This window comes from Gymnogyps californianus, chromosome 14 (assembly GCF_018139145.2).
Source record: "Gymnogyps californianus isolate 813 chromosome 14, ASM1813914v2, whole genome shotgun sequence".
In the NCBI taxonomy this organism is placed as follows: Eukaryota; Metazoa; Chordata; class Aves; order Accipitriformes; family Cathartidae; genus Gymnogyps; species Gymnogyps californianus.
Window position 1 is genome coordinate 18,321,739 of NC_059484.1, and position 25,634 is coordinate 18,347,372.

General features: G+C 39.2%; 1 protein-coding gene across 1 annotated transcript; it reads right to left on the reverse strand.

The window, feature by feature from the left end:
• Positions 1–1,496: 1,496 nt before the first annotated feature.
• On the reverse strand, positions 1,497–25,606 carry SEC24A (SEC24 homolog A, COPII coat complex component). Its single transcript, XM_050905121.1, has 23 exons — positions 25,531–25,606; positions 19,701–20,222; positions 17,246–17,413; positions 15,483–15,560; positions 14,988–15,154; positions 14,206–14,378; positions 13,062–13,164; positions 12,112–12,238; positions 11,643–11,752; positions 11,139–11,251; positions 10,347–10,465; positions 9,652–9,707; positions 9,123–9,329; positions 8,692–8,812; positions 7,939–8,097; positions 7,227–7,400; positions 6,713–6,823; positions 6,141–6,316; positions 4,520–4,657; positions 3,728–3,832; positions 3,495–3,587; positions 2,836–2,939; positions 1,497–2,425 (listed from the first exon to the last, which is right to left on the reverse strand). The coding sequence occupies exons 1-23, from the start codon at positions 25,601–25,603 to the stop codon at positions 2,311–2,313; spliced, it is 3,312 nt and encodes a 1,103-aa protein (XP_050761078.1). The 5' UTR covers positions 25,604–25,606; the 3' UTR covers positions 1,497–2,310.
• Between the last annotated feature and the right edge of the window lie 28 nt (positions 25,607–25,634).

A 25,634-nucleotide genomic window follows, 5' to 3' on the forward strand; every position in this document is an offset into this window, starting at 1 on the left:
AAATGACACATCATAGGTAGTTTGTGTGTTCATCTGTCCTGTACTGCCCTTACAGCAATACAAGGTGAACCAGCAGGCCTTTCCCACTGCGAGGGAATAAACTAACAAAGTTGAATATAGAATTTCTTCCAAAGTGAAGAGAACTCCAAGAGGGTTCATCTGATTCTTGTTCATAATGTTTTGCTCTGTAAAACTTAAGGACTCCAATTCAAAGTTGTTAATTGCCACAAAGACTGACATCTTTAGCCATTAGTCTGGTGCACATGAAGCAATGAAGCCACCTCCAACATTTATGTTTTTAAAAAAATAAGGGATATAGTAGCAAAATACAGTCATAGTAAGAAACAGACTTTGGGTGGGCTATTAGATACAAGGATGATTTTCAACATCTGAGTGATAATATACCCAAACCACAAGTTTTAAGTCATAACCTATGCAAGTGCATAGCTTCCACTTATGATTTAAATGAAGAGACCCCTTCCCCCCGGAAAAAAAATCAGACTGTCAAAACTTAAAAAACCTCTTCACTATGACTGGAAATCGTGCAATTCTCTGAAAAGCTGTTCAAGTAAATATACTCCTGTTTGCTATGGAGACAGCAGACAGGGAAGCTTAAATTGGTTCTATAATAGTCTTTTCATGCTATTTTAGACATTGTTCTGAACTTTAGCTTCTTGTGCTGAAGCGACAAGAACAATTTCCCCAAAGAAACTCCTCCCCTGAAGTAAGGCAACTCCTGACAATCACGTGCAGCTACAGCCTGAAATGGTAGCAGATGATTACCCTATGATGTCCTTTGACACTTGTATCACAAAATGTAAGTTAACTAGCCTAATCACAGTACATGTTTGACCATTTATAAGTGTTTTACCTGTTCAAGTTACTTGCCCCAGGAAGTAGTTTTTGCAAGACCTTTAAGTTTACCACTATTAAAAAAAAGCAAACCAAGATTTTTCCATATGAAACACTTCCACGGGCATAGGGATACAGTAACTTAAATACTCTTTACATTGGTAGCTATCAATGATAACTTAATCTCCAAAACAGAACACTTATCAATACTTTTATAAAATTATTTAAATATTTTTGTATATCAATTTTCACTTCAAGTCCAATGTCAACTTCCATCTGTAGCTCTGGCAGGGATCTGAGAGTATAGTTAAAGCTTTTATTTGGTGCACACTGGCTTTGGACCTAGGCTCATTACACAGCTGCAGTAAAAAATTTTTTTTTGAAAACTTCAAGCAAGTCTCAAACCATAAACAAATCTTCAAATGCAATATAATATTTTTGTCTTTGGAAAAATAATCTCTCCAATTTTAACGTCAGAATATTCAATGTTGTCTCGAAACATTAGGTTTGAAGTGCTGTCACACAAACTCGCTTCAGAAACACACTAGATTTTAGGGGCCTAACGTTCAGTTAATGTAAACAACAGCCAAAAGTCTACTGAACGTAAACCAAAAAATCTGAGATAACTTTCCTTGCCCTTCCCCTCCCACACCATTTATAAACTGAAATTAAAACTATTCCTTTTACTGAAGAAAAAAAAAGCCTGCCATCTACCTAAGTCTACTTCTGCTGCTGACTCAGCCACTCACATTTTAAAATGTGTCTCATATAAGGCCCGCTCGTCCCCACTATTTTTTAATTAGAATACTGACTTATTAAAAGCTTTAACAAATTCAGCCATCTTGTCCAGGTTAAGCTTACCTTAAGCTTGGTTAAGACATAATCCAATCCAAGCACTGGATTCTACACTTTGTAAGTATTTGTTCATTTCTCAATGAACAGTTGTTTCATTGCTACTTTAAGCATTAAGTTGAACATTGAGATGCTCTGTCTGTAATCACTGGATGCACTTAGAAAGAATTTCCCTGCAAATCATGATCAGTATTGTGAGGTTTTATATCTAGCAGCAAAAAAAAAAAAAAAATGCAAAGAGTTACAGAAATATACATTTTGAACAACAAAGAACTCTTTATTTTACAAAATGTATTTCACCTTTTCAGTATTGCCTTTGTAAATGTACTTCATGCTGCAACTACTTACAGTAAAAACATGATTTGCAGCAAATTAAAGGTGCTCAACCAGTTCCAACAGTTTGATTTTTTTTTTTTTTTTAAGGTACAATATTATGTAGTTGCACATTTGATTCTCAGATGTGGTCCTTTATTTGCTCTAGTTCGTTGAAATCACAGTGAGAACTTCTCATCAACTGCCTCAGGCCACAGATTTAATGAAGATATTACAAGCACAATCGTTCTTTACTGCAAAATCTTTCCTTAAAGTGAGCCAAAGGCTAGTGTTTCATTTATTCACTTGCTGCTGTATATGAAGGAGGAATTCATAGTATGATAAGGCTGATTCTGTTCTGTCTTCAATCATATTTTGCAGAAAACTTGATTTCAATGGACTGTCGTCCCTTAAAAATGAAAATATAAGTGTTTGAGTGAAATAAACATTCGCCAAGATCTACAGTGCAATGCATTAATAAAGTTGCAGGTCAAGTGGCAAGATATTTCAAGAGCTTAAGGACATATGAAAAGAGGATCTCAAATAGCCCGTGTGATTAATCCTAACAAGTGCACTTACCAGCATTTATTTCATTTATTTGATATTAACTATAGATTGTTCAGTGACATTTAGTCTTTTTTAGTCTGTGGACATTCTAATTGGAGACAACTCATAACAAGTTATATCCGCTGTCAAATCTGTTAGGCACAGCATGCGCCATTGTTAAAACTTCCATTAAGAAAGTTCAGTATATGATATCCAAATATGTATTGTTAAGAGGTCCCTAAAGAAGCACAAAGACTGTTAAAAATCACTTACTTTATTATATATAGTATAGGAAAGAAAGGTCTCTGTTCTCTCAGCCAAGAAATGAAAGCTATTGTTCTGATGGATTCTGCAGTTTCAAGTTCTGGGAGATGTGTCTAAGAGGCAAAGGGTATCATTAATACATACATGATATTTTTCAGAAAAACAGTAAAAGGAACACTTAAAATAGCCTAACTCTGTCCGAATCAGGTATAAAGGAAACTCAGACAGATAAGTTGTGATGTATAGTTTTAGTCTAGTCTCCTTTGAAAGGGCTTGAAACAGTCAAGTGCACTAAACTGGTATCAGCAATTGCTTATCACAACAGTGATGATGCAGCTGTCATCAATACCTGTTTTATTGCAGAAACCGAAGGATTTCCCACTAACCCACTGTGCTTGCTATTCGCAAGTATTCTCAGTCTGCTCCCACAGTTCTGAGAAACTTAACCATTGCCAGCCTCTTCTTACTGTGCTTTCATGGGAAGATCTATGAAGTTTTAGCCTGGAGAAACTCCACGAGAGGTAACTGAAATTATTTCTTTCCCTGAATCTGGATTTATAGTGAATAATAACTAGAGGCCTAATATTTGAATAGTAGTGTTTTAGTTCTCATGAAAATAATATTCTGGCGACACTGTACAACTGGTGTACAGCAAAGCAAGCACGTACCATATTCTGCGGTATTGAGCCATAATTTGGAACTCCAAGGACTTGGCTGATAAAGCTCTGCCCACAGTTCTTCCCAATCCACAGAAACATTACCTGAAAGATACCCAGCAATAACAACGTTAATCCAACGCAAAACCACACCTCAGCAGTCTCCTACACATTTTGAGTTCTCAGAAAGAACGCATCAAGTAAATTTGGATTCTTCTAAAAATTACCACCGCTACACAACTTACAGAGCCAGCATCCATAAGGTAAGCACCATCCCTACTCAACTTCTCCACTGACAGCTGGAGAACGGGTGGCTGAGGTATAGTTCTATCATTTATGTTAAGAGCCCCCTAAAGGAAAAAGCAAAAAGAAAAACAGTGATTCACATCTTGATGCACTGCAACAGGCCCAAGAACAGAAGGTTTAATAAGAATGGGATGTATTACACTGAATACTGAAGTTGGACCCTTTTTATCAGTTTAGTTCCAGTCATACTTCAAGTGCATAATTCACTAATAAATCTCAGTGTTTTACTTAGAGAGAGTGTACTTCATCAACTTAATCTTAGTTAATTAGTTCTAGAACTGGAATATCAGATTTGTTATGTACAAAAGATGCGATTCCTAAAATTATTCAGGCTCTTACATAAACATTCTCTGACTGTTCACAGAACTACTTTGACATTTTAAAATAAAGGAAGTTACAGAGGGACAAAAAGTTAAAGCATATGTTATACTGTCTTTATGTACATGTGATTTATAGTGCAAAATAATGACACAAGGCAAAAAGTGAAATAAGTTAGAAAAAACCTTCCCTATCCGTCCATAGCCGGAGCACAGCTTCTCTCCAGAATTCATCAATCCAGTCCCAAATAACAAATGCATAAATGCAACGAATGGGAAAATACAAAACAATAAATTTTAGCTACGCAGCTTTAATGTGGAAAACTTGTGAGATTTTTTAACACAAATTTATTTTCACATCATACAAATCTTTGGGATCAGACAAACAGACCATGTAGCAATGCAAATACTCACCTCATCTGTGAGATTATCGACTCTGTACAGACTGGGATGTGTCATAAGCATGAGGTAAACAAGGGGCTGGTTTTTCACTTGACACATGGTAAAAATGCGTTCATCTAAACGTGCGTTCGTCCCAGTTTGAAATGCTTTCTGCAAATGATCAGGCATTTAATTTGACCGTTAAAGCAAAGTGAGATAAGCTGAATTTAGCACACCATCTATCGTTTATTTCTAACTTAAGTCTTAGAGATGAGCCATAAGTGTTTTCTCATGGTAGGGTATTTTACCACTGCTACTTTACTTCTCCATAGTTCTCTTCAGTGTTTCACATATAAATCATACAAGTCTCCTTATTCCCATTTCTGGGTTCTAGAATTAACCGTGACCTTGCACCGTCAATCCTTTCTAGTGAGCACTACAGCAGAGATGAAAGCATCTTGAAATATGTCTCTTCTAACATACACCTCAAAAAAGCTACTTGATGGAATTTAAAAGAATAAATATTGGAGCAGTTTACGATTGGCTTCAATGTACAGAATCTTAGGTAATTATGGATTTACAATAAAGATATAGTCTTGGCTTGTTGGGACAAAAAAACCCAACTATAACCGAAACCAGGGCTTGCTCCTCCCACTTGACTGGGTCAAATGCTTATAAAGTCTTCTACATGAAAAGCTCAAATGTCAGTATGAACATGCTAGTAGCAACATGCTGGTTAATTCCTTATCAAGAGGTATGAATCAGAAAATTCTCTCTAGAACAGAAAGGCAGCTTGTCCAACACTTAAAATGACTTCTAGTATCAGTTCAGGGAAATCCAATTAAAAAATATTGTGAAATGCTTTAAACCTTTTCCATGAACAGCCAGCCAGCTACCTCTTTGCCAGCCAGCTAGCTCTCTTTTAATCCACACTGAACTGCTGTGTAGATCTACATTTCCAGAAATGCACAAAAATAAGATTCCTGCAAAAACACTCTACCAGTACCCTGCCACATTCTCTAGACTAGTCAGTGTCTTGAATATTTTCCTGTTCCCTTGCTTAAAACATTTATACTTTTGTTTTTATACACACTTCTGAACTCCCGCTTCTCAACTAGATCGTCCTCCATAGTGATATTCTTTAAACATCTTCTCTATCCCCTATTGCTCTCCTCTGCAGGCAAGAGCAGAAGGCCTGTCCGTTACCCTGATACATTTGCTCCATAAAATTCTCCAAATCCCTCCATTTTTCATAACATAACAGACTCCAAAAACACATATTCACCACCTGTAAAATCATATGTTATCTACCCAGGCCTGAGAAACAATTACATAAGGCTTTGTTCTACATTGACCTTTCAAGTCATCCAATTCTGGGGTGCAGAGAAATGGAACCGTTATCTTGAGAGAACTTTATGTGTACAAGAAGGACTGTTCTCAAATCTGTAAAATATCTCAGTACTCTAATGGCAAATTGCAGGAAGGCTGGTTTTATTAAACGATCTAAATCAAGCAACTCTCAATTTTGAGTCCTAGCAAAATACTGAAAGAGACGATAGATGCAATTTTGTACATCAAAGAAATGTCCTTTTACTTGAGGTTAACATGCCAAACAGACAATCATCCTCTTGCACGGCTTCCTTTTAACTCTCACCTGTTTTAAGAGTGCCAGTACATAAAGTGGAAAGAGCCGTAGTGAGTGGGGGGCCATGAGACCAGGTTGTTGAATGCTTAGGACTGATGAACGGTAAGCAGATAAAGAATCTATCACTGCATTGACCAAGGCATCCCGAGCATCACTCAAGGTAGCAGAAACTGATCGATCCACCGCTAAAAATAGAGTACAAAGCTCAAATAAGAGGCTTTTCTTCCCTTGGTAGGAATACAGTCACATATGTTAACTTTTCTCATTTTCACATATACTTCCATGCATCTTAATAAGCTTTTACTACACTATAGAGGAAGTCAAGACAAGTGATTGAGAAAAAAAAAGCCAGGGGCCCATGATGATGCACCGAACTAAGTCCAGGTGACTTACATACAACTATGCTGATACTTTACCTAAGCCAAGCATTAAAAAAAACCCCAAACTCTTAGGTTTGCAACTTAGAAAGCACTCTTAGAAAGAGAGAATCTTTTCTTCTAATGTTACTTCCCAGGGGACTACTGCTCAGAGCTTTAGGGCTATCATCCATACATACCCAAACAAGCTCTTATCATGCTTACCCATATTGGCTAACAGCCCAGTGATGGCTTGTACATCTGCCCCTAGGTAGACATCGCTCAGTGTCGTTACAACAGGCAAGCACATAGTGTGGACACGAATTCGTCTTTCACCTGTAAGAAAAGAAAACTGTAGTCTCCAAACATAACTTTTGTTTTATGAAACAATACAAGAAATGCCACTGTTTACTCAACAGCAAAAAAAATTAAGATTTAATCTAATTTATCATACAAGTGGTGAATCAGGCCATTTCCAGTAGCTTTTAAAAACGGTTAGTTCTCAGTTTCTGGGTTAAGTCTACCTATTTTCAGACCAGAACTAAGTTTTGCAAGAAACTTCTTAGTCTGGAAGAAGCAACAACATCAACAACATGCAGTAACACCTCACAGCTGTGATCTTGATATTAGATAAAATAGTGTAAGTTACTGCAACTGAATTGCAGCTGATAAATGGACACAAAAAGACTCATCTGAATACTGTACTGTTAATGCAGCTAACACTACCTGTGTGTCTTACCTTTGCTGGATGTGTACAGGAGAGCTGACTGAAAAGAAACAACTTGCATATCAGTAAGACTCTCTTCTACTGACATTTGCACAGCGTATCCTGCATCTGGGTTTACGTTGGGTAACGACAACAAGTCTGTAGATCGTACGAAGAAGTTCCCATGGAAAGTATGAATGGAAAGACCTACAAGATAAGCATTGCATCAAATCAATTTTATTTTTGTAGTCGTGAAGCACAGACACCGTTTACACATCTGCCATCACTGTTAGATGGCTCTGTATCAGAACGTTAAGATCCTTCTCAATGAAATAAAGTATCTTCAGGAAAGGTAAATATCCCAGACAGACAACTAATCCACAGAATCCACAAAGCCTAGCAGAAAGCAGGAATCTGGAAGTCAAATCAATGCAGAATAGTAGTAAGTCTCTAGACTATAAAAACAGTCCCTTGTTGAAATAGCAGTCCAACAAAATTTCCGGTTTTAACCATTGTAAAATGGAACTTGGATGCCAGTAAAGATACTGCAAATACAGTCTTTAATAAATGGTCCAATTTCTGGTACTGAATTTCACTCTTCTAATCTTTGTCTTTTAACCATTTAAGCTTACATAACAGCCAAGACACCAATCAAAACATTCCCAAATAACAGCAAACACCCGCTTCCCCTCCACTCCCCTCCCTCAATTTTAAAAAAAAAAAAAAAAAAAAAAAGTGTTCACACCTTTGGTGCATCTTATCCTCATGACAGCCTCAAACCCAATCTTTCTAGTTAAGTATCGTTTCAGTTCCTTTTGCAATTTCTCCACCTGGACAGGGTTGTGTTTATGATGGTAAGACTGGTAGTAATAGACACTACCTGCAGAATACCTTGATATACAACCTGAAACAAAACCAACATACATTGGCAGAGTGCAGACAGTTGCTGCTGCGGTCTTTAAATACACCAGTTGAATGCAATATTCCCTTTAAGTATTAAACTGTTCACACCTGCACATAGCTCTGTTACACAGTTATAGACCTGCATACACACACAGATGTAACACAACTAGATGTTCAAGTATGTATGTAGTTTCAGATGTGAAATAATTTTCTGTTGGCCTGAAATTACAGGTACTTTGTCACTTGAAGTTTGGTTAAACGGAGAAAAAAAATAATTAAAATGCTAATAAAGCTTACTCTAAATATTTTTACACTGATGGTTAAAAGGCATAAAAGAAGGAAAGTATTTCAGCCACTTATACCAGGATCACAAGAATCCTGACTCACTAAGGGAGAACATGAAAATAACTAGGTTAAATCAGGAAAGACTGAAAGATTACATTCTATTCACTGTCACTGCTCATCAAGGATGAATTTGCATCTTGACATACCAGATTCATTCTATCAGGTTCATATACTAAATGTTCATGTAGATTCTATGTATTTGCCAAAAGTACAAGAGTTATACACCCCAAAACAGCTTAATATGACTTACCTAGAGAAGCCAAGTCAGCATATTGTCCACTAAGAAGAAATAAATCCACTGCAACCTGTTGCCCTGAGCAGTCCAAGGCTAACTTCTTGTAAAAATCAGTCGATGGTGTCAGATGTATGTCCTATTAATACAATGGAGTATTACAAAATACAAAGGAAATTCAAACAGATTAACACATTTATTGCCTGTTTTCAGGGACACTAATAATTGGTTCTCCATCACTGATTAAAGTGATATCTTAAAAAAAAAAATCAGATCATTAATCTGTTTATAGTGCTTGGGGTTTTTTTTTTTGTTCTTTCTACTACTTCAACAAAGGAAGGTTAGCTCAACAAGAGAACCACAAAATTAACCCAGAACAGGCAATTCCAGAACCACCTACATGTACAGAACAGGGCAGTCAGTTCTCTCAACCTTTTTGCTTTTCTAACCTTTGCGGCTGCTCTTTGGTTTGGCTCTTCTCGTGACTTTAGTGCTCCCATTCCCACCGACGGAAGCTGTGTCTGGAAGACAGAGATTCTTCCTCCAGTGGGGGACATCAGTTTAAAGGCAGCCTGTAACGCAGGCCCCAGAGCACTCTGAGTTTCCAGGGATTTGGTAAACATCTGTGGCAAGGTCCTCAACAGATCTTGAATTAGCTACAGTTGAGAAAACAAATGTATTAAGACTAGGAGTCTTCGGAGTTTTCTTCTTTATAGAGCTGATAGCTGAACATACATAAACATGTATTAACACTTCTAATATTAAGGTAGTAAAGAAAAAGCCCTAGCAAAAGTCAAGTACTGTCTTGTTTCAGGTTGGCAAAAGTTTACAGTCACATAGATAAATTAAAAGACCTCTTTTTTCCACCTCAAACTTGGCATTTAAACTGTAGATGTTAAAGAGCATTAAGTAATCCAGAAATTATCAAGCATATCCCAAACGATGTGAACATCCCTAGTTATTTAAGGTAGTTCTTACCTCTTTATTTTCATTTAAATTTACTAGTAAGTTTTCTGGCATTGGTATAAATACATCTGGAAGGAAAAAAAAGTATTTAAGTTATTGCTTAAAAACACATCAAGCTTCCCCCAATTGTATTTGCCAACCATTATACCTATTGAAAAAAAGAATACAGTATCAGTGTGTAAACCCATTTAAACATAATTATGTGGATTTTTTTTCTCATAAGCATACCTGTGGCTAGAATGCCATGTTTAGAGTAGCAATTGACAGGGTTGAAGGATAATCAAGACTATTAAGTAAAAACGCATAGCGAAGATTTTCTAGCATTCATTCTGCCCTGCCCTATAACACACAGTGAAAGGTGACTTGAAACTAAAGGCAGAAGAACAAGCACTAAGCATCAGTCACCACAGAATCCACAGCAATTTACCAAGCATCAGTATTTGGGATCATAAGAGGAATCTAGATAATTGTACAAATTAAACTAGAAGTTAGGAAGGCTGTCTTCGTGTTTTAAGTCATGAACAGCCACAGCATTGCTCAGACATCAGGGGCTTCATAAATGAACACAGACACATGCTACTTCTAAAGCCATTGCTAGAGAGACTAATGATCTGATCTAGAAACTCCCACCAGATACATTTTTTAAAAAGGCTGTCAAAAGCAGCAGTCATTAGTAGATACTAATCACAGAATTTATTTCTACATACCTTCAATATCTGAAACTATAAGCATCTGAGGCTGAGAGAGACCTTCCTGAAGACTGTAGAAATGGATTGTGCTGTCAAATGTTATGAAGCCTATTTTTGTTCTAGTGTTCCCAGGAAGCCTAAAAATGAGACATATGGTGTTCAGCAAGATGAAATTTCATTTCTGCTGGCTTTTTTTTTTTTTTGGCTTTTTTTTTTTTTTTAAACATCCACTGCACCTGTCTAAGGTTGTTACCAAGTAGTTAGCTTAACAGCTACACCGCAATAGCTTGACTAAGTCATTTTGGAGAAAAAAAACAAAAAACAAAAAAGGTGCTTATAGTAAAGTCACCTAGCAGACACTCAAGAAATTTTTTAAGAGGGTAATAAGAAATGGAAGAAATGGAAGAAACAAGCTGCAAAATACCAAGCAGCATTTATGTAAGTTCAAGCAGCATGTATTTTATGAAAAGTCTATTAGATGTATGCATTCCTTTCAGCAAATACTTATCTAAATTTCAGCTTTTAAAAAATACAGTTCAAAAGACATCATAAACATAATGTTTATTCCCTTTGGGAATTAATGAAGCAGATAGGAAAGAGCCAGACTGAGAAATAAGCCTCAAAATTACCTCTGATACTGGTGCAGCTGTGATGGGAAAAAGCTTTACGCTGCATTTTAATGCAGCATTGGCCATTGCTAGCCAACGCTAGGAAATTTCTCTTCTAGACAGGAAGTACTGGCATGTTGATGTCTATCACAAGTTTCATAAGAGGAACAAAAATAGGAGATTCTAAGAAAAAGGTACTTACAAGTCAAGATTGTCTAACAAGGTCTGGCAGACTGTATTCAAGTATCCTGTCTCTATTGCATTATGAGAGACATCAAACACAAAGAGGTACACAGGTGGTTGAGGTGGACGTAGCTGAGCAAAGAAAAGATTACCTTTAATTTTCAAAATGACATTTATTAGATTAGGTTTATACATTCCACTGCAAGTTTAAACTCTAATAAACAGCACACAGATGATAGCTAAAACTTCTGAATGCATTGTCTCTTATTGGGTAATTCTAGAACTATAGTTTTCTTCGAGAAGACCTACAAACACCTACGTATTCTAAATACAGAACTTTGATACCATAAATGTTTAGAAATAAGTAACTATCTGAAGTTCTTCCTAAGAGTTCTCAGATACACTCCTTGAGGCAGCAACTGTTCTACTGAGCTGGAAAGCATCCTCTATAACAAGGATTTTCTGACTTCCCTCTGGAAATAAAACAAAGGGAGAGAATAACTAAAAGGAAATAAAACCTTACCATGTATTCAGATGGAGCCATAAACTCAATAGTAGCATTCTGGACTTCAGGTCTTTTATGAGGCTCTCCATAAACTCTTGTCACAGGATTATACATGAATTCTTCAGGAACTATGCAGAGAAGTTTATATATTATTACTTCACACTAGTATTAGCTGTGCTGCATTTTAAAAACAAATACTTCAACTCTTTTGTGCCTGCTGGGCAACGCTTTTTGGAGAACTACACTAGGTAGGGCAGCTACTTTGTCACCTGCTAGGGTACCTTGGGAGACAACATCAGACTTCCTGTGCTTCATTAGTGACACCACTGTCTTCGCCCATGGGAAACATTTCTCATGTCTCACAGCCCCAGCATGACCGATGACAATCCCTAGTACTGATATGGCCAACAATACTACAGTCTCAAAAGGCCAAGGTGGGAAAGGTTAACCTGAACAGTTTAAAGCAATAGGCACATTTAAAACTTACCATCATTCACTCTATAGCACAAATTGCATTTCCATCTCCTTTGGTCTAGAAAGCTGACAAAAGGGTTAATGTATGTCCGGCAGGAACGGCATCTCACAATAGTACTTGAAGTGACCACTGGCAATTGCTGGAAAAGAAAAGCTTCCTGTTTTAAAGCATCACCACACTACAGCTATTCATCTACGATAACAACATTACACCGTGCTTCCTGGTTAGCTAGTCAAAGCATACTTGTGGAAGGAAGAAGTATTTCTGCATCCTTGCAGCACCCCTACAATTCCTTAATAAGGCGACTGGTCAGAACTGAGCTCTAATCTATTTGACTGTGTAGGTTCCCTTTTCAAGCCTCTAAAGTCTTGAATTTTACACTGATGGTTTAAGATCAAGTCCTACACCCAATACAGATCAAAAATCAGGAAAAACCCCACATCTTTGAAAAATTACTTAAATTGTGAAAAATAACAATGCTTAAAAGCTGCACTGCTAAATTCACAAAGTCTCCTGGCTATCTGAGGATATCCAAACCCCTTTAACTTTGTTAATTCTTAATTAAGTTAAGAATTAGTACTAGGTTTGGTATAGGAAATCAATAACTACAACTGATATGTGACAAGATAAAGCTATCTAAGCAATACTGGAATTTAGATGTGTTGCCTTCTGTCACAGTCCAAGTGCTATGCTGCCTCTAAGCTTCTGGGTTTTTAAGGTTTGGGAGGTGGTTTTTTTAATTAAGAAGTGAGGCTTGAAAGTTTAAAAATGGCAGGGAGAAAAATTTCAGAAAAATTACAATGATCTGTATGGAACAGGGAAATGTCAGTTACCAGGTAATTTTTCTGGGCCAAGATTAGCCAACGTACTTGCCCTTCTTTTATAATTCATTGTCCAGCTCTGGACTTTAATACAGGCATAGTTGATATTTCAGCATTTAAAGTTTTGAATATTTGTCATACCGATAAGTCTTTGAAAGGATGAAGCAGGAGCCCCAAAGGAAGTTTGGCTTTATTCAGTAAGGCCTGAGTTTGAGGAATGTTAGTCAGGGTACAGCGGAACAACCTACATGGAGGACAAAGGGTTATTTTCAGAGGCTTTCAGATAATAAAATGATGATTTCAGTAGTACAGACCATCCTTTATATTTTTCTAGAGCTGGTGATGGTGAATTTCCGTTTCCAGATAAAGGATCTTCTCCAACTCTGTCAAATCATTCTGTTTTAGTCTGAACTTGACCCACAGTACATACTTTGAGTTCTTACGTTATTTTATACACATGCTCTTTAAACAGAACTGTGTCACTGTAGTCACTCAAGTCAAAGTTAAGCCTAACAGTGTTCAAAGTTGCACCAAATCTTTATACACTTAGTGTTATTTTGGAATACCATTTTGAGGTGGACTTACATACAAATCTGAACCAGCAAAGTTTAAAGAGTTGTCTTAAAACTACACAAAAATAACTATAAACAACTCCACAGTCATTTCAGGGACTTCAGAACTCAGTGGTTTCCACAAAGTGCAGATGTGCACAGTACTTTTGCAAATCCAGTCCAGCTTGTTTGTATGACCAGCTTCACAAAGATGCTGTTATTTCCTTTATCTATCACAAACGACTTGCAAAGCAGGAGTACCTGGTTATACACAGTTTGGTTGGTCTCCTCAGAGAGATGAGATGAATAACCAAGTCCCAGCCTCTTGTTTGACATTCCGTTTACTCAGTCGTTTTAAAGGGTTACTTCAGTACAGAGGTCACTCACGTTTCTGCATTCACAATCTTTTTGGTGGACTTCACTCAAGTGAGTTAACTCCTATTTTATATCTTTTCTCAATCATACCCATTGCCAGCTACATTGTAAAGTTTTTGCATTGTACCTATCTACAGCTGCCTTGCAAGCAACATATTTTTCCTCATACTTTCTACACAGATAATTTTCCTCACTTCAAAGTTTAAACCACTTACCGCCTTTATCGTAACACAGTGAAGCCTGTTTTCAATGTTTTCTAGTCACAAAATTAAGGAAATATTTTGTGAAGAGTTATGTTTACAAGTAGGAATTTATACTTCTATTTATTTTGATAAAGTATAGCAAATGGATAATCTTACTCAGGGTTACAATTGAGCTTCTGGATGTCTTCATGCAAGTTTGGGACAGGAGCCTTCAAGAGGGTCGTAGGAAGAATATTTCTTTCTTGAAGAAGATTCACAGGTCTTAATCCTTCTTGCTGTAGACTCAGGCCACCCATAGATGCAGTTAAGTGATTAGTGCCCAGGGCAGGCTAGAGTCCAATAAAATTTCAGAAATTAACACCAATTATTTGGATGAAACCCACAGTTCATTTAAAAAGCAAACATATTTCCCTTTCAATTTTTTTTGTTTTGTTTGTGTATTAACTGCCACTGTATTACAATGATATATTTAGAAATACAACTTGTTACATAAACTTGGACTTAGGCATGTAACATAGTAGAGGTAAAAATTAGCATACATTTGCTACAAAGCTCTTGAAATACAGAGGCTCAGCTGGCAAAAATGTTGGTCAGTTTGCTTTGAAGTTTCAGGGGAAAAAACCAAATACTTCAGCTAAAAATAGCAATCCGAGGGAAGAAAAACATGCCAAAAGCAGCTGAAAGTTTTAAGAGAAATATTCTGAACAGATTCAAGGACAGAACACTTCAGAAAGAGCTTGGTGCACAGCTTTTCCAAACTGGTACCAAGGCATCAGGAAAAGCATTAGTTTCAAACTATGTCTACCATATTGAACAAATGGCACACCAGTGAACCATAGAAGCAGCACGCTATAGATGCACACCACACACCAATCCTTGCTCTTCTTTACCCACACACACCACGAGTAGTACTGAGATAAAAACCAGACAGTCTTTACCTGGTGGAAATGTTTTGATCCATCTGGATATTGCAAAGCAGATGCTTGCATTCCTGGTGCTCCAGGTGGAGAAGTATTTTGGTAGCCTGGAGGTAAGGTAGGGTAAGAATACCCAACACTTCTATTCATCTTAAGATTTGGGGGTGCTGGAGAAGGATGTGGAGTTGCTAAAAGCAGAGAAGACAAATACTTAATTGCTGAAGAACAGCAGCTTGCTCGATGCATTAATACAGCAGGAGGGCTTTTTGTTGTTGCTTAGTTTCTACGTGTAAACAACTGACAACTGCAGTCAATTTTGCAAAATGCTCTTAACTGCTTTACCACACTTACAGGCAAAGACATGCCTATTGTCAATGCTTCAGATTTCATATTTAGTTTCAAGACAGACATCAAACCAAGTATATATGTTTGTACATAAATGCCTAAACTTATGTCTTCCTCAGACTCTTAAAAAAAGTTATGTAATAGTAAACATTTTTAATTTCAAAGCCTTACCCATGAGGCCACCACCTTCGATTGCATCATAGCTGTTTTGCACCACAGACCCATCACTGGCAGCAGACGTAGCATCGCCTATTAAGAAAGACAGTCCCAGTAAAAATTTTCACAAGTTACTAAGAAGTTGTAATGAGGTAACTGCAAAGAAATCCTACTTGCTGGATGAGTATTAAGATGAGCATAGTTTGGATCTACTTTGTTTCTGTCCCAGGACAAAACTGAATTAAATACGCATCTTGGCCTCTTTCTCAAACACACCTCCCCTGCTGACGTGACCTCAACAAAGGACATTCATAAAACCCCACAGTCTTTTTTCAAGGAAAACAAAAGTCCCTACACTTCTGGTTGAATGATCTTTTAAGAGTACTTTATTTGCCATAACTTCCAAGCTGATATGCAGTAAAGTGCTAGGGGACACTTCCTCCTCATCAGAAGAAGTGTCTGTAGGCTAGCTGCAGTTTTCAAAGCACCTTGGACTTTAGGTACTGAGTTCCCTGAAGAACTTTTTCCACTGATAATTCACGGAAACACCAAATTCCCTTCACTTACACACTTAGTCCAGTACGGCTCACCAAACACCAACAGTTCTGATATGGTCACATACCAGTCAAGATATGAATTCCAGCTGAGATAAGAAAAACCTTGAAATTGAGAGAGTGCTCCCAAAGGACAGTTTTTTGTAAGCTAACTATGTCTAAATATACAAAACCAATTATCTATTGCTAAGGAGAAGTAGGTACTCAATTTACTTTTTATTATCATTAAAATCTTCAAAGATGACCCAATAAAAGGAACTTGCATTATACGCTGAATCTTGCTAGTACGCAGCAGTCAACCTACTTCACAGACTAAACATTTCTATCCCTCCAGGGCCCTGGAAATGTTTCTCTTCATTATGAAGAAAAGACTTTCTAAGCAAAAGCAGTTTCTAATGCATTTTGTATGTTCAAAACTAAGCTAAATCTGAATATACTATTCTTGTACTCACACACCTACCACATACAAGAAACTGTCAATCTGAACGTGCAAGGAACCAACAGCTTTGACAGAACAAACTATATACGTAAAAATAAAACTGCCAACTACCACATGGCCCCATCCAGCATGGGCACTAAATGCAATACAACTGCAGGTCTGTTTGATACAGAGCCCTGATGAGTTTTTAAACAATGGCATATTTGTGCCGGGCCCACAGGAGACAGAGGAAGTCAGATATCTGTCTTCAACAGCTGATGCTTAACAGCCTCTAGTTACAACCTTCAGAAAATTAACAAATCCAAGATATGCGTTTCAGTGATTTTACACAGAAAGGAAGAATAAGGTACAGCTACGTAAACAGGCAAGGAATTGCAGGGTCCACATTTTAGCTTTCCCTGCAGAATAAAACAATACAGGAAGTTATACACAGATTATGTCCCCCACAGCAGTCAAGGATGCAGAGAAATCAGAATTTCAGTATTATTTTAGAACACTAAAAATAAAAAAAAGAGATGGCAACTATCGGAGACATGGACATGTCAAACAGCACTTAGAAATCTATTTCAAAGTGTTAATTGTTTTTATTTTAGTAACAACTGTCAACAGGAAATATTTTACTTCCATCTAGGTCCTTACCTGCTCCTTTCACATAAAATTATGCTGCATTAGTATCAATTTTACTATTTGAGTGTCTAATAGAACAGCATACTTGACTTTAAAGGTTGCATATTAGAGCAAGTTGTAATGTTCAAATTCAACAAAAAGAGCAAATTATTTCTTACCTTCTCGATTTGCAGCTGAATTTAGCAGAGACTGTGCATTAGGTGGTCCTGCTGTCAGTGTTGATGGCCTAATTAAAGGTGGACCACCAACTGGCGGAGGTCCTAAAGGTGGCCTTGGAGGGGGGTGGAGTGGAGTTAAAGGCTGAGTCACTGGTGGAGGTGCAGATCCTGTAAAGAGAATAATTTTTAGGAGTTTAACCCAGCTGAAAAAGTCACAAAAGTTTTGTTATGAAAACACACAGATGGAACTCTAAATACTCCTCTTACTCAAATCATAAACAGCATGAGATACATAAATCCTAACATGCGTGTAGAAGGTTTCACAACTTCAGATTGTTTCTGTCATGCTTTTCTCATACTGGGTTCCTGTAGCTATTATCCACGATCTCTTTCAGCTTTTTGTTGCTATTGTTGGTAAGAATTTCAAGAGGTACAGAAAGCATCCCAACTTCAGTTACTAAGTCTGGACTTTATAAAGTTATAGTACAACCCCATATGAATGAACTAGTAAGAGTCTAAACAAATTCCTTTTGACAGGATGCTCATCTTCCACTTCAATAATCTGATGCAAAACAGCAACGTACAGTTTCTATAGCTACTAAAATTACTTGGGAAAAAGATTTCACTTGGGAAGGCATTAGCAATGTGCAGTTTGAATAAACTTGCTGTGCGAGTGTGAGGTGTTTTGCTCTGAAATGTTTAACCCTCCTTGTTAAAAGTCACAGGAAAGTTTTTAATTGCTTCTGTTTTAAAATTCTAGGACTTTCTCAAGCCAAGACATTTAGAAACCCAATTGCTTTTCTTCCCTTCAAATAATGCCAAATCCTAAGAGCACTTCCACCCCTTTGTTCCCTATTATTCCAGAGGCCAGTATAACTGCCCTTTAACTCTAGGAGACACCAATGTGTTTTAATATAAAAGCCTTTAAAAAGATAAGGCCAAATTGTCCAGCATCATAAGGTCTCAACACAGTGCAGAAGCCTGTAAGCCATACACGAAAGTATACTGACGAATTCCCCACCACACAAAATATGCAACTTCATGAGCATGCACAGTATGGTCACATTTAAGGAAGGTGGGAAAGAAAAAAAGGAAGAAAAAAGAAAAATAATCACATCCAGTGAAGTTATCTGTTTGTTCACTTAATGTTTGGTACTGCAAAGCTAATTAATAATTGCTATATGCAAGCAACACTATCACAGAACTTGGAAGAGATTCTGTGTCTGAGAGGCTGTCCAAAGTTGGTCATGCAGGCAGGCAGCTGGCAGAGCTTTGTTCTAAGAATGAGTATGATCAGCAAAATGAGCTAAATTAATTTTAAAAGTGATCATTGTTCTACAAAAAACTACCAGGGAAATTGCTCAGGAGGATTCACCATTGAATGGATATAAGAATTCTCTTATTCCAGACACTCGCTCATTTTATATGCCACTTCCAAAATTTCTCAGCATTTTCCTCCCGAACTGCAAAGTAATAATTGTTTATTCCAAGAAACTGCCAGAAATAGTTTCATAAATTCTGTGAGCTTAAGACAGTTTGAATATCCTAACAAAATCAGTCAGGCATATAACAAAAAACTAGCAACAAGAAAAATATCTAATGAGTCTAAAAGCATTTCACAAGAAAAAAAATAATTGCTTTAACATTTAAAATATTTCTGTATGTAACTCCCATTAGCACGCTCAGTTAGAAAAACCTCTCTAACAACGAACGGCAGTTTGGCAAAGAGAAACTTGAGTATTAACTTTGTTTCCATAATAATCACAAGTTATATAAGAGAGCTATTTAGTCTTAGAAAAGCTTTTCACCACTGCATATACCAGCACACAAGCAGCAGGAACAGAAGTCTCATGCTTTCAGAGTACTTTCTAAAGACTGACAATTATTATTAGATAGTGAAAATTATAAGTTTGGAGGAAGGAAGCTTTCCATTCAACTGGCCTCTATTTCAATGGCACAGAATGCTTTTCAGTTTTCTTTCCAGGCTGTGCTCAAGTTGTTTGCATCAACCTGAGGCTGTTCAGAGAACTACCTGAATCGAGTGACTAACAGAAAGGCTAACAAGTTTTCAACTGCAAAAGACCACACTCACTAAACAGGACTACAGTTTTCAACCATGAAGTCCCGAAGTCCCCACCTGACTGAAGCATGCCAATGCTCCAACAGCCACCCCAAGGAACGGTGAAGGTCACACTCATACAGCTTCCCAAAACAATGAGACACCATTCAGGAGCTACCTGCTTCAGCCAACTGAAATGCCCGACCCGCACACAGAACTTCCATTTCTAATCCAAAGAAACCACCCCAGTATTTCTGATGTGCATTTTCTCAAAATATCTCCTTTGACAACCTCGTTCCACAAGCAAAATGCCGCTGCAGAGTCAATTCTATATTCTTTTCTTAAAAAGGACACTGAGAAACAGACATCGGTAAAATACCAAAAAGTTACGGTTACCTGGCTTCATATAGCTGTTCTGAAGCGGAGGACCTCCCGGAGAAGCAGCATATTGATAATTTCCTGGAGGATTTGTATTTCCTGATAATGATGACGGTGGCTGAGCTGACCCTGTCCCCGTCACGTGAGCCAAATGGCTTGTTTGAGACCCAACTGGCTGACTCACAGGAGTCTGGCTGTACTGCCAGTTTGAAAGCACTGGTGGGCTAGCTCCAGGAGGAAAGCTACCAGCAGATGATATAGCAGCTGAGTTTTGCAATGCAGGCAGCAGTACTTGTGGAACAGGACCTGTCTGTTGTACTGGTGACCCAGAGAAAGGTGCTGCTGGTGGTCTATTGAGAGTCTGCCCAGGTCCTTGATAATTGTTTAATTGAGAAACATTCTGAGAGCCACTATAGTTGTACTGTCTAGAAGACTGATGGGGAGGAACCTTCGCTGGCGTCTGATGCGAATACGATCCTGGAACTGAAGGGCTATATCCCTGGCCATCTGATGGATGCATCAGCTGATTTTGAACAGGACCTGGAAGAAAAAAAAACAACAAACCCTTTAGAAAGTCAGTGTTGCATATCACTTCTGAAAATAAAAGATGTTCCTGGGAATCTCTTTCCTTAGGATTTTATTAGTCTCCAAGTCATAAAAGTAATCTTTTTTTTTTTTTTTAGAACAATCAGGTGTATGTGACAGAAGTACTGCTGCAGGGGACATGAATTTGGTGGTATTTTGCTATCAACACTTAGATCTTTGTTTTGTTTTACAGTAGCCTCGCAACCACTAAGCATTCCAGTGCCTGAGCGCAATCTATCCTCCCGGACTGAAATTCACACACAATACTATTTCCATCTTCAGAAACACGCAAAAGCAAGCCGACCAAAGAGGAGTGCTCTCCCACACAGCTGGCAGTAGTACAAGCGAGCAGACCGAAAGTGGAAGCATCCATTACGTAATAACTCAGTTTCACTTGACGACTGACACCAACTTAAACTTTAGCTTACGGCAAAGACAGGAACAGCCAGCTTCAGCATAGGTCACCATGCTATTTCTTAAGTGACAGAGGTAATCGATGAAAGTTTCTGCAGTTAATTTTAGTAAGAGAACTATTCATATACATACCGCTCATGTGAGCGGCCAACTGGTCACGAACACAGAATGAAGGGTAATTTTATCATAAAATAATTCACCAATCAGGAAAATAAAACTTGATAGGTTAATGGTGCTTTTTATGTATTTGTTGGTTGGTATAGCTGAACTAAGTTTTACTCATTTGAAGAAAAAAAAATTTAAAAAAGTTAATAACTCTCCAAACAGTAAACAAGCTGGCAAGAGCATCATCAGATTTCTGCTTTACACAGGAACACAAATAGACAGAACACCGTGAGATTTCCAGTGCGATAAGAACATTGTGGCTCCCCCCACCCCCCTAAACACACAGTTTGAATACTGGAGACATTCCACATACACAGTTAAACATCTGAAAGCAGAAAAGATCCGCTTCATGGTTTAGAGTTAAGATTCTTTTCTTTGCAACCCTGTACTATTTTCCAGATTTCCAGAATTAGTTAAGATTTGAAAAATCTTTTTTGAACCTAGATAAACAAAAGCACTTAGTTTTCCAGATCAGAAATGCCTGCAGGATTCAACACTTAAATTTTCAAAAACATGCCAGAGAGATTAGCTTGGAGAGTGGATATATATTTACCATACAAGTACTGGAAACAGCTGCCACCAGAATGAAGTCACAGAATTTCATTTCACATTAAAACAAAGACAGCTGGTTTCCTATCGAAACATTCTAGTTAAATTTCAAAAGGTGAGGAAGTTCACATTTCCAAGTTAAAATAGCTTTGAACTCGGGCCTTTCTCACAATAAATTAAGCTAAATGCAGAATACATTGAAATACTTAGTTAGGACAAATACTGCACCGATCATTCAGCTCCTCATTCCCTAGAAAGCCTTAGGCTACGGTTCACAGACAGCTGTTACTTCACTGAATATCATACATATCCACGCTAACTACATAGCCAAGGCAGTACTACAGTGCCAGTGATCTCATCCTCACTGCCTCTGTTATTTGTGCATAAAAAGTACATACCATATTATTCTCCACCCATTAATCTCAATATGCTACTTATTGTTCAGTTAGGAAATCCAGTTATACCCTACTGTCCTTACAATGCTGCTCATAAATCTCAGTAATTAATAATTCTCTAAAATCAATGGTATCTAAACAGAAAGTTTGCAAAGATGAAAATTCTAACAATTATGACTCACCTTCAAAAATTACCCTGCAGTGTATCAGACAGGTTTTCAACAATTGACTTACAAAATCCATTGTAAATTAAACTTGCTAACTCTAAGAATGATGAAGAATTCTTATGTGATGCCAGGCCTCCTGACTGCATCAGCGTGTACACTGATATAACAACATTACTATAAACTGTATGAAAAATAACAGAACAAATACAAATTAATTTCATAACTTGATTATTCACCTTAGAGCATGACTCTGTAGCCTAGGCAGGAATCAAGAGTGCTTGGATTGCTCTCTTACGCACTGTTTTCCCTGCTTGAGGGATAAGTTTTAGGATAAAGCAATGGAAGTGAGGTGAAACCCAAAACCGACTGACCTGATCTTTTGTATGGCACTTTGCTTCTTTAAAAAAAAAAAAAAAAAAAAAAAAAAAATCGAATTCACCACAGCACAATGTTCCAAATTTCAATTTTTATTTTTGAAGTCAGAAGCACAACGAAAAGTCTTGATAGCCTACACATAGTTCATGTTTCCAAAACAAGCCTGCATAAAGCTGCGAACAAAACTAAAACAACAGCACTGAGGGGTGCAAACCCTTTCCAAAGGGCTTCACAGTGCACAAAAACTTCTCAGGACTTGCTGTATTGCTGCTGCCAGGTACCCGTCTTGACCTGACCTCTTTACTGAGGCCTGTCAGCATATAGGCTCTCCAGCTTTCCCCAAACGCTGCTGCTGGTTTTCTGCACTGTTCTGTGAAGCCAAGAACCAACAAGGAATTCAGCGCAGACCGAAGAGCTAGATCACCTGCACGGCAGCAAAACAACCGACTCTCAGAAACCCCAGAGATGAGTTAGTGATACAAGCAAGGCCACCTACTTAACAGCAAAAGACACCTCTACAGGAACACAGGTCATTTAACATTTCTAAGAGATCAGGAATGGCACCAGAACATATATGAAGGTTGCCCGATGGTTTTATAAAATGAGGGGTCAAAATACTAGCACGGGAGGCTAGGATTCAACTCATATTTTCTGCCATACAAAATTTCACTGTCACCTACTCCAAGCCAGTTATTTAGTACATCACTGTCCCCAGCTGCCACCTCTCCAACCTCCAGGGAGATGCAGGGATAAACACACTGAAAAGCTGCATCCCAACCGAACTGCCATGGGATCGGTCACCACCAGTGCCCACTTCAGCTGACTTTGAGCCACTGGTTCCCAAACCCAACAGCTTCTGAAGCACCTCATGACCTCAAAGTGCCACGCTAGGAGATCACATGAGGAGAACAAAACAGTTCTAAAAGAATTGTTTCTCCTTGTTTGCACTTCAGATCTATTAACTGGAAAGCAAATTAGTAACCTGCAGTTAAATGAATACAGAATGCTGGTCCTATTAAAAGGCAAACACAAATGAAGTAGAGGAAGGTTGATGCTAAGCAACTTGATGCTCCGTGCTAAACAACTTCCCGGTCAGCACATGGTGCTGCTGTGACAATTTACTGCCTTCATGCACACGCGAGCTTGGGGAGTTACCTGCAAACAGTAAAGCAAGCAACAAGTTGAGAGGAAGAGCTGACAGCTACATAACAATTTATCATTCTGTTGACAGCTTGCTTTCCTCATAGACCACTATAAGTACCACAATAGTACTCTCAGTACCCTCTAGACTGTTTTGAAAAGCTTTGTTTTTCCTGTAAAGGTCAAGGATCGCAAGCACCTTCTCAACATATATTTTAAACAACGCTAAGAACAGTCCACACTTGAATAATTTAATTTATTCAAAAGGCCAGCAACCCAAACCTTATCTCTAACATACCATAACAACTGTTCAATTTTATTACCTTGTATTTGCGTAATTCTAAATTTCAGTTCTTTATTTTTTATACACCTGACAGCCGGGTAGCCTGAAATTCCTCCTCCCGCGACTGCCTCTCCAGAACTTCCATTATGTGCTTAATCTGACAACAGGGAAATCAGCAAACATAAAGCGACGCCGGTCTGTAAATCATCCCACTCAATTACTCCATTAGCTAACGTTCTCTTTGTACATTCTCTGCTTAGACCGTAAGCTCTCCCGAATAGAGGCTCGCTCTTCAGACTGTACTCATATGCTTCCCACTTTCTTGACCCTATAAGCAACTATACAGTTGTTTGTAAAAGGCAGATGACTTTGAGAAAAAGCAATAAGCGTGCTGTGAAGGAGGAGGGGGAAGACAAGTCAAACCATTTAATTACTCATACATAAAGCAGAAAAATCAAAAGATCTCATTATAACTGAATTGCTTATGATGCAGCACAACTACTGAAACACAGAAGTGTATAATTAAGGAACCAAGTACAGAGGATGCTGCCTGTATATGCAAAATCAGGAAATACTTCCAACAGCACAGATTTCCACACATGCAAAGAAAACAGATACAGAGACAAGAGTTGCCTTGTATTTCTTTCTCCCTAGCTTAAAAGGCTGGCCAGTAAGTTATTCAGTTTCATCTTTAATACCTTGTTTTAAAAAAAGATGTATTTTGAGGGGAAGAAAGTCATCAAGACGTTCCCCAGTCATAGCACAGTGAGCAAGACAGTATCGGTTTTACGTGAACGACAAGATAAAAAAAAAATCCCATTGCGCTGCAGCCCGCGCTCAGCCAGGTGCCCCCCCCGCCAGCGATAACCACACTGCCACATGTACAGCTCCGTTCCAAAGGGTCAGAGGCTCAGCCCGCCGCCTCGGCCGTCTCACCATCAGGGAGACGGGCTGAAGTCACATCCAGCGCGGCTCAGGCCGTACATTTTCCCTTTGCGGCGTCAACGCAGGTTTTCTGAAAGGCACTTTTGTCAATTTATAAGCCGAGACGCGCGCAAAAATATACTCGGGGATACTTTTGTCACGAAAAAGAGATTAGAATGACGATTTAGTTTGCCTGATAAGCAGCTCTGCGTTTTTCTCAGTAACGCTTTCGGCAGGACACGCTCCCACCAGCGGCTCCCCACGGCTCCCCCGTCCGGCAATCCCCAGTGCCTTTTATTTCCCAGCCAGGGAGCCAGCCGCCCCCAGACCCCCCGCCCGGGGCGGCACCCGTGTCCTCGCACACACCGGGTGACGCTCCCCGGGGGGTGACAGAAGGACTCAGTCACCGCTACCCACTTTTTTCTCACCCCCCCCCCGCGCTGCGCTTCCCCTCGGGACACCGGGTGTCCGGGATGCGGCGAGGGCGCCGCCAGAGCCGGACACAGACCTGTCCCCGGGGCCGCCGGGGACCCCACCCGCTCCTACGGGCTGTAACTCAGCGAACCGAGCAGCTAACGCACCGGGAGCCCCCGCGGCCGCCGGCTCCCCCGCTCCCGTCACCCGGAACGCCTCTTCCCCGCCGCTCTGCCCGCGGGCACCGGCCCCCTCTCCCGCGCCGCGGGCCGAGGCCTGCCCCGCTGCCCCCGCAGCACCGGGGAGAACGGCCGCAGGGCAGCCCGGGACCGGGGGAAGCGCCGCGGGGCGGGAGTCGCCCCCCACCAGGCCCCCTCCCCGCGGCCGGGGCCCTGCGGCCCTCTACCGCCACCGAGGCGGCCCGGCACCGCACTCACCGTTGCTGTAGGGCTGCTGGCCAGCACCGTTCTGGCTGGGGTAGCCGGCGGGGGGCCTGGCGGGCTGGGCCATGGCGGCGGGCTCGGCTCGGCTCGGCGGTGCC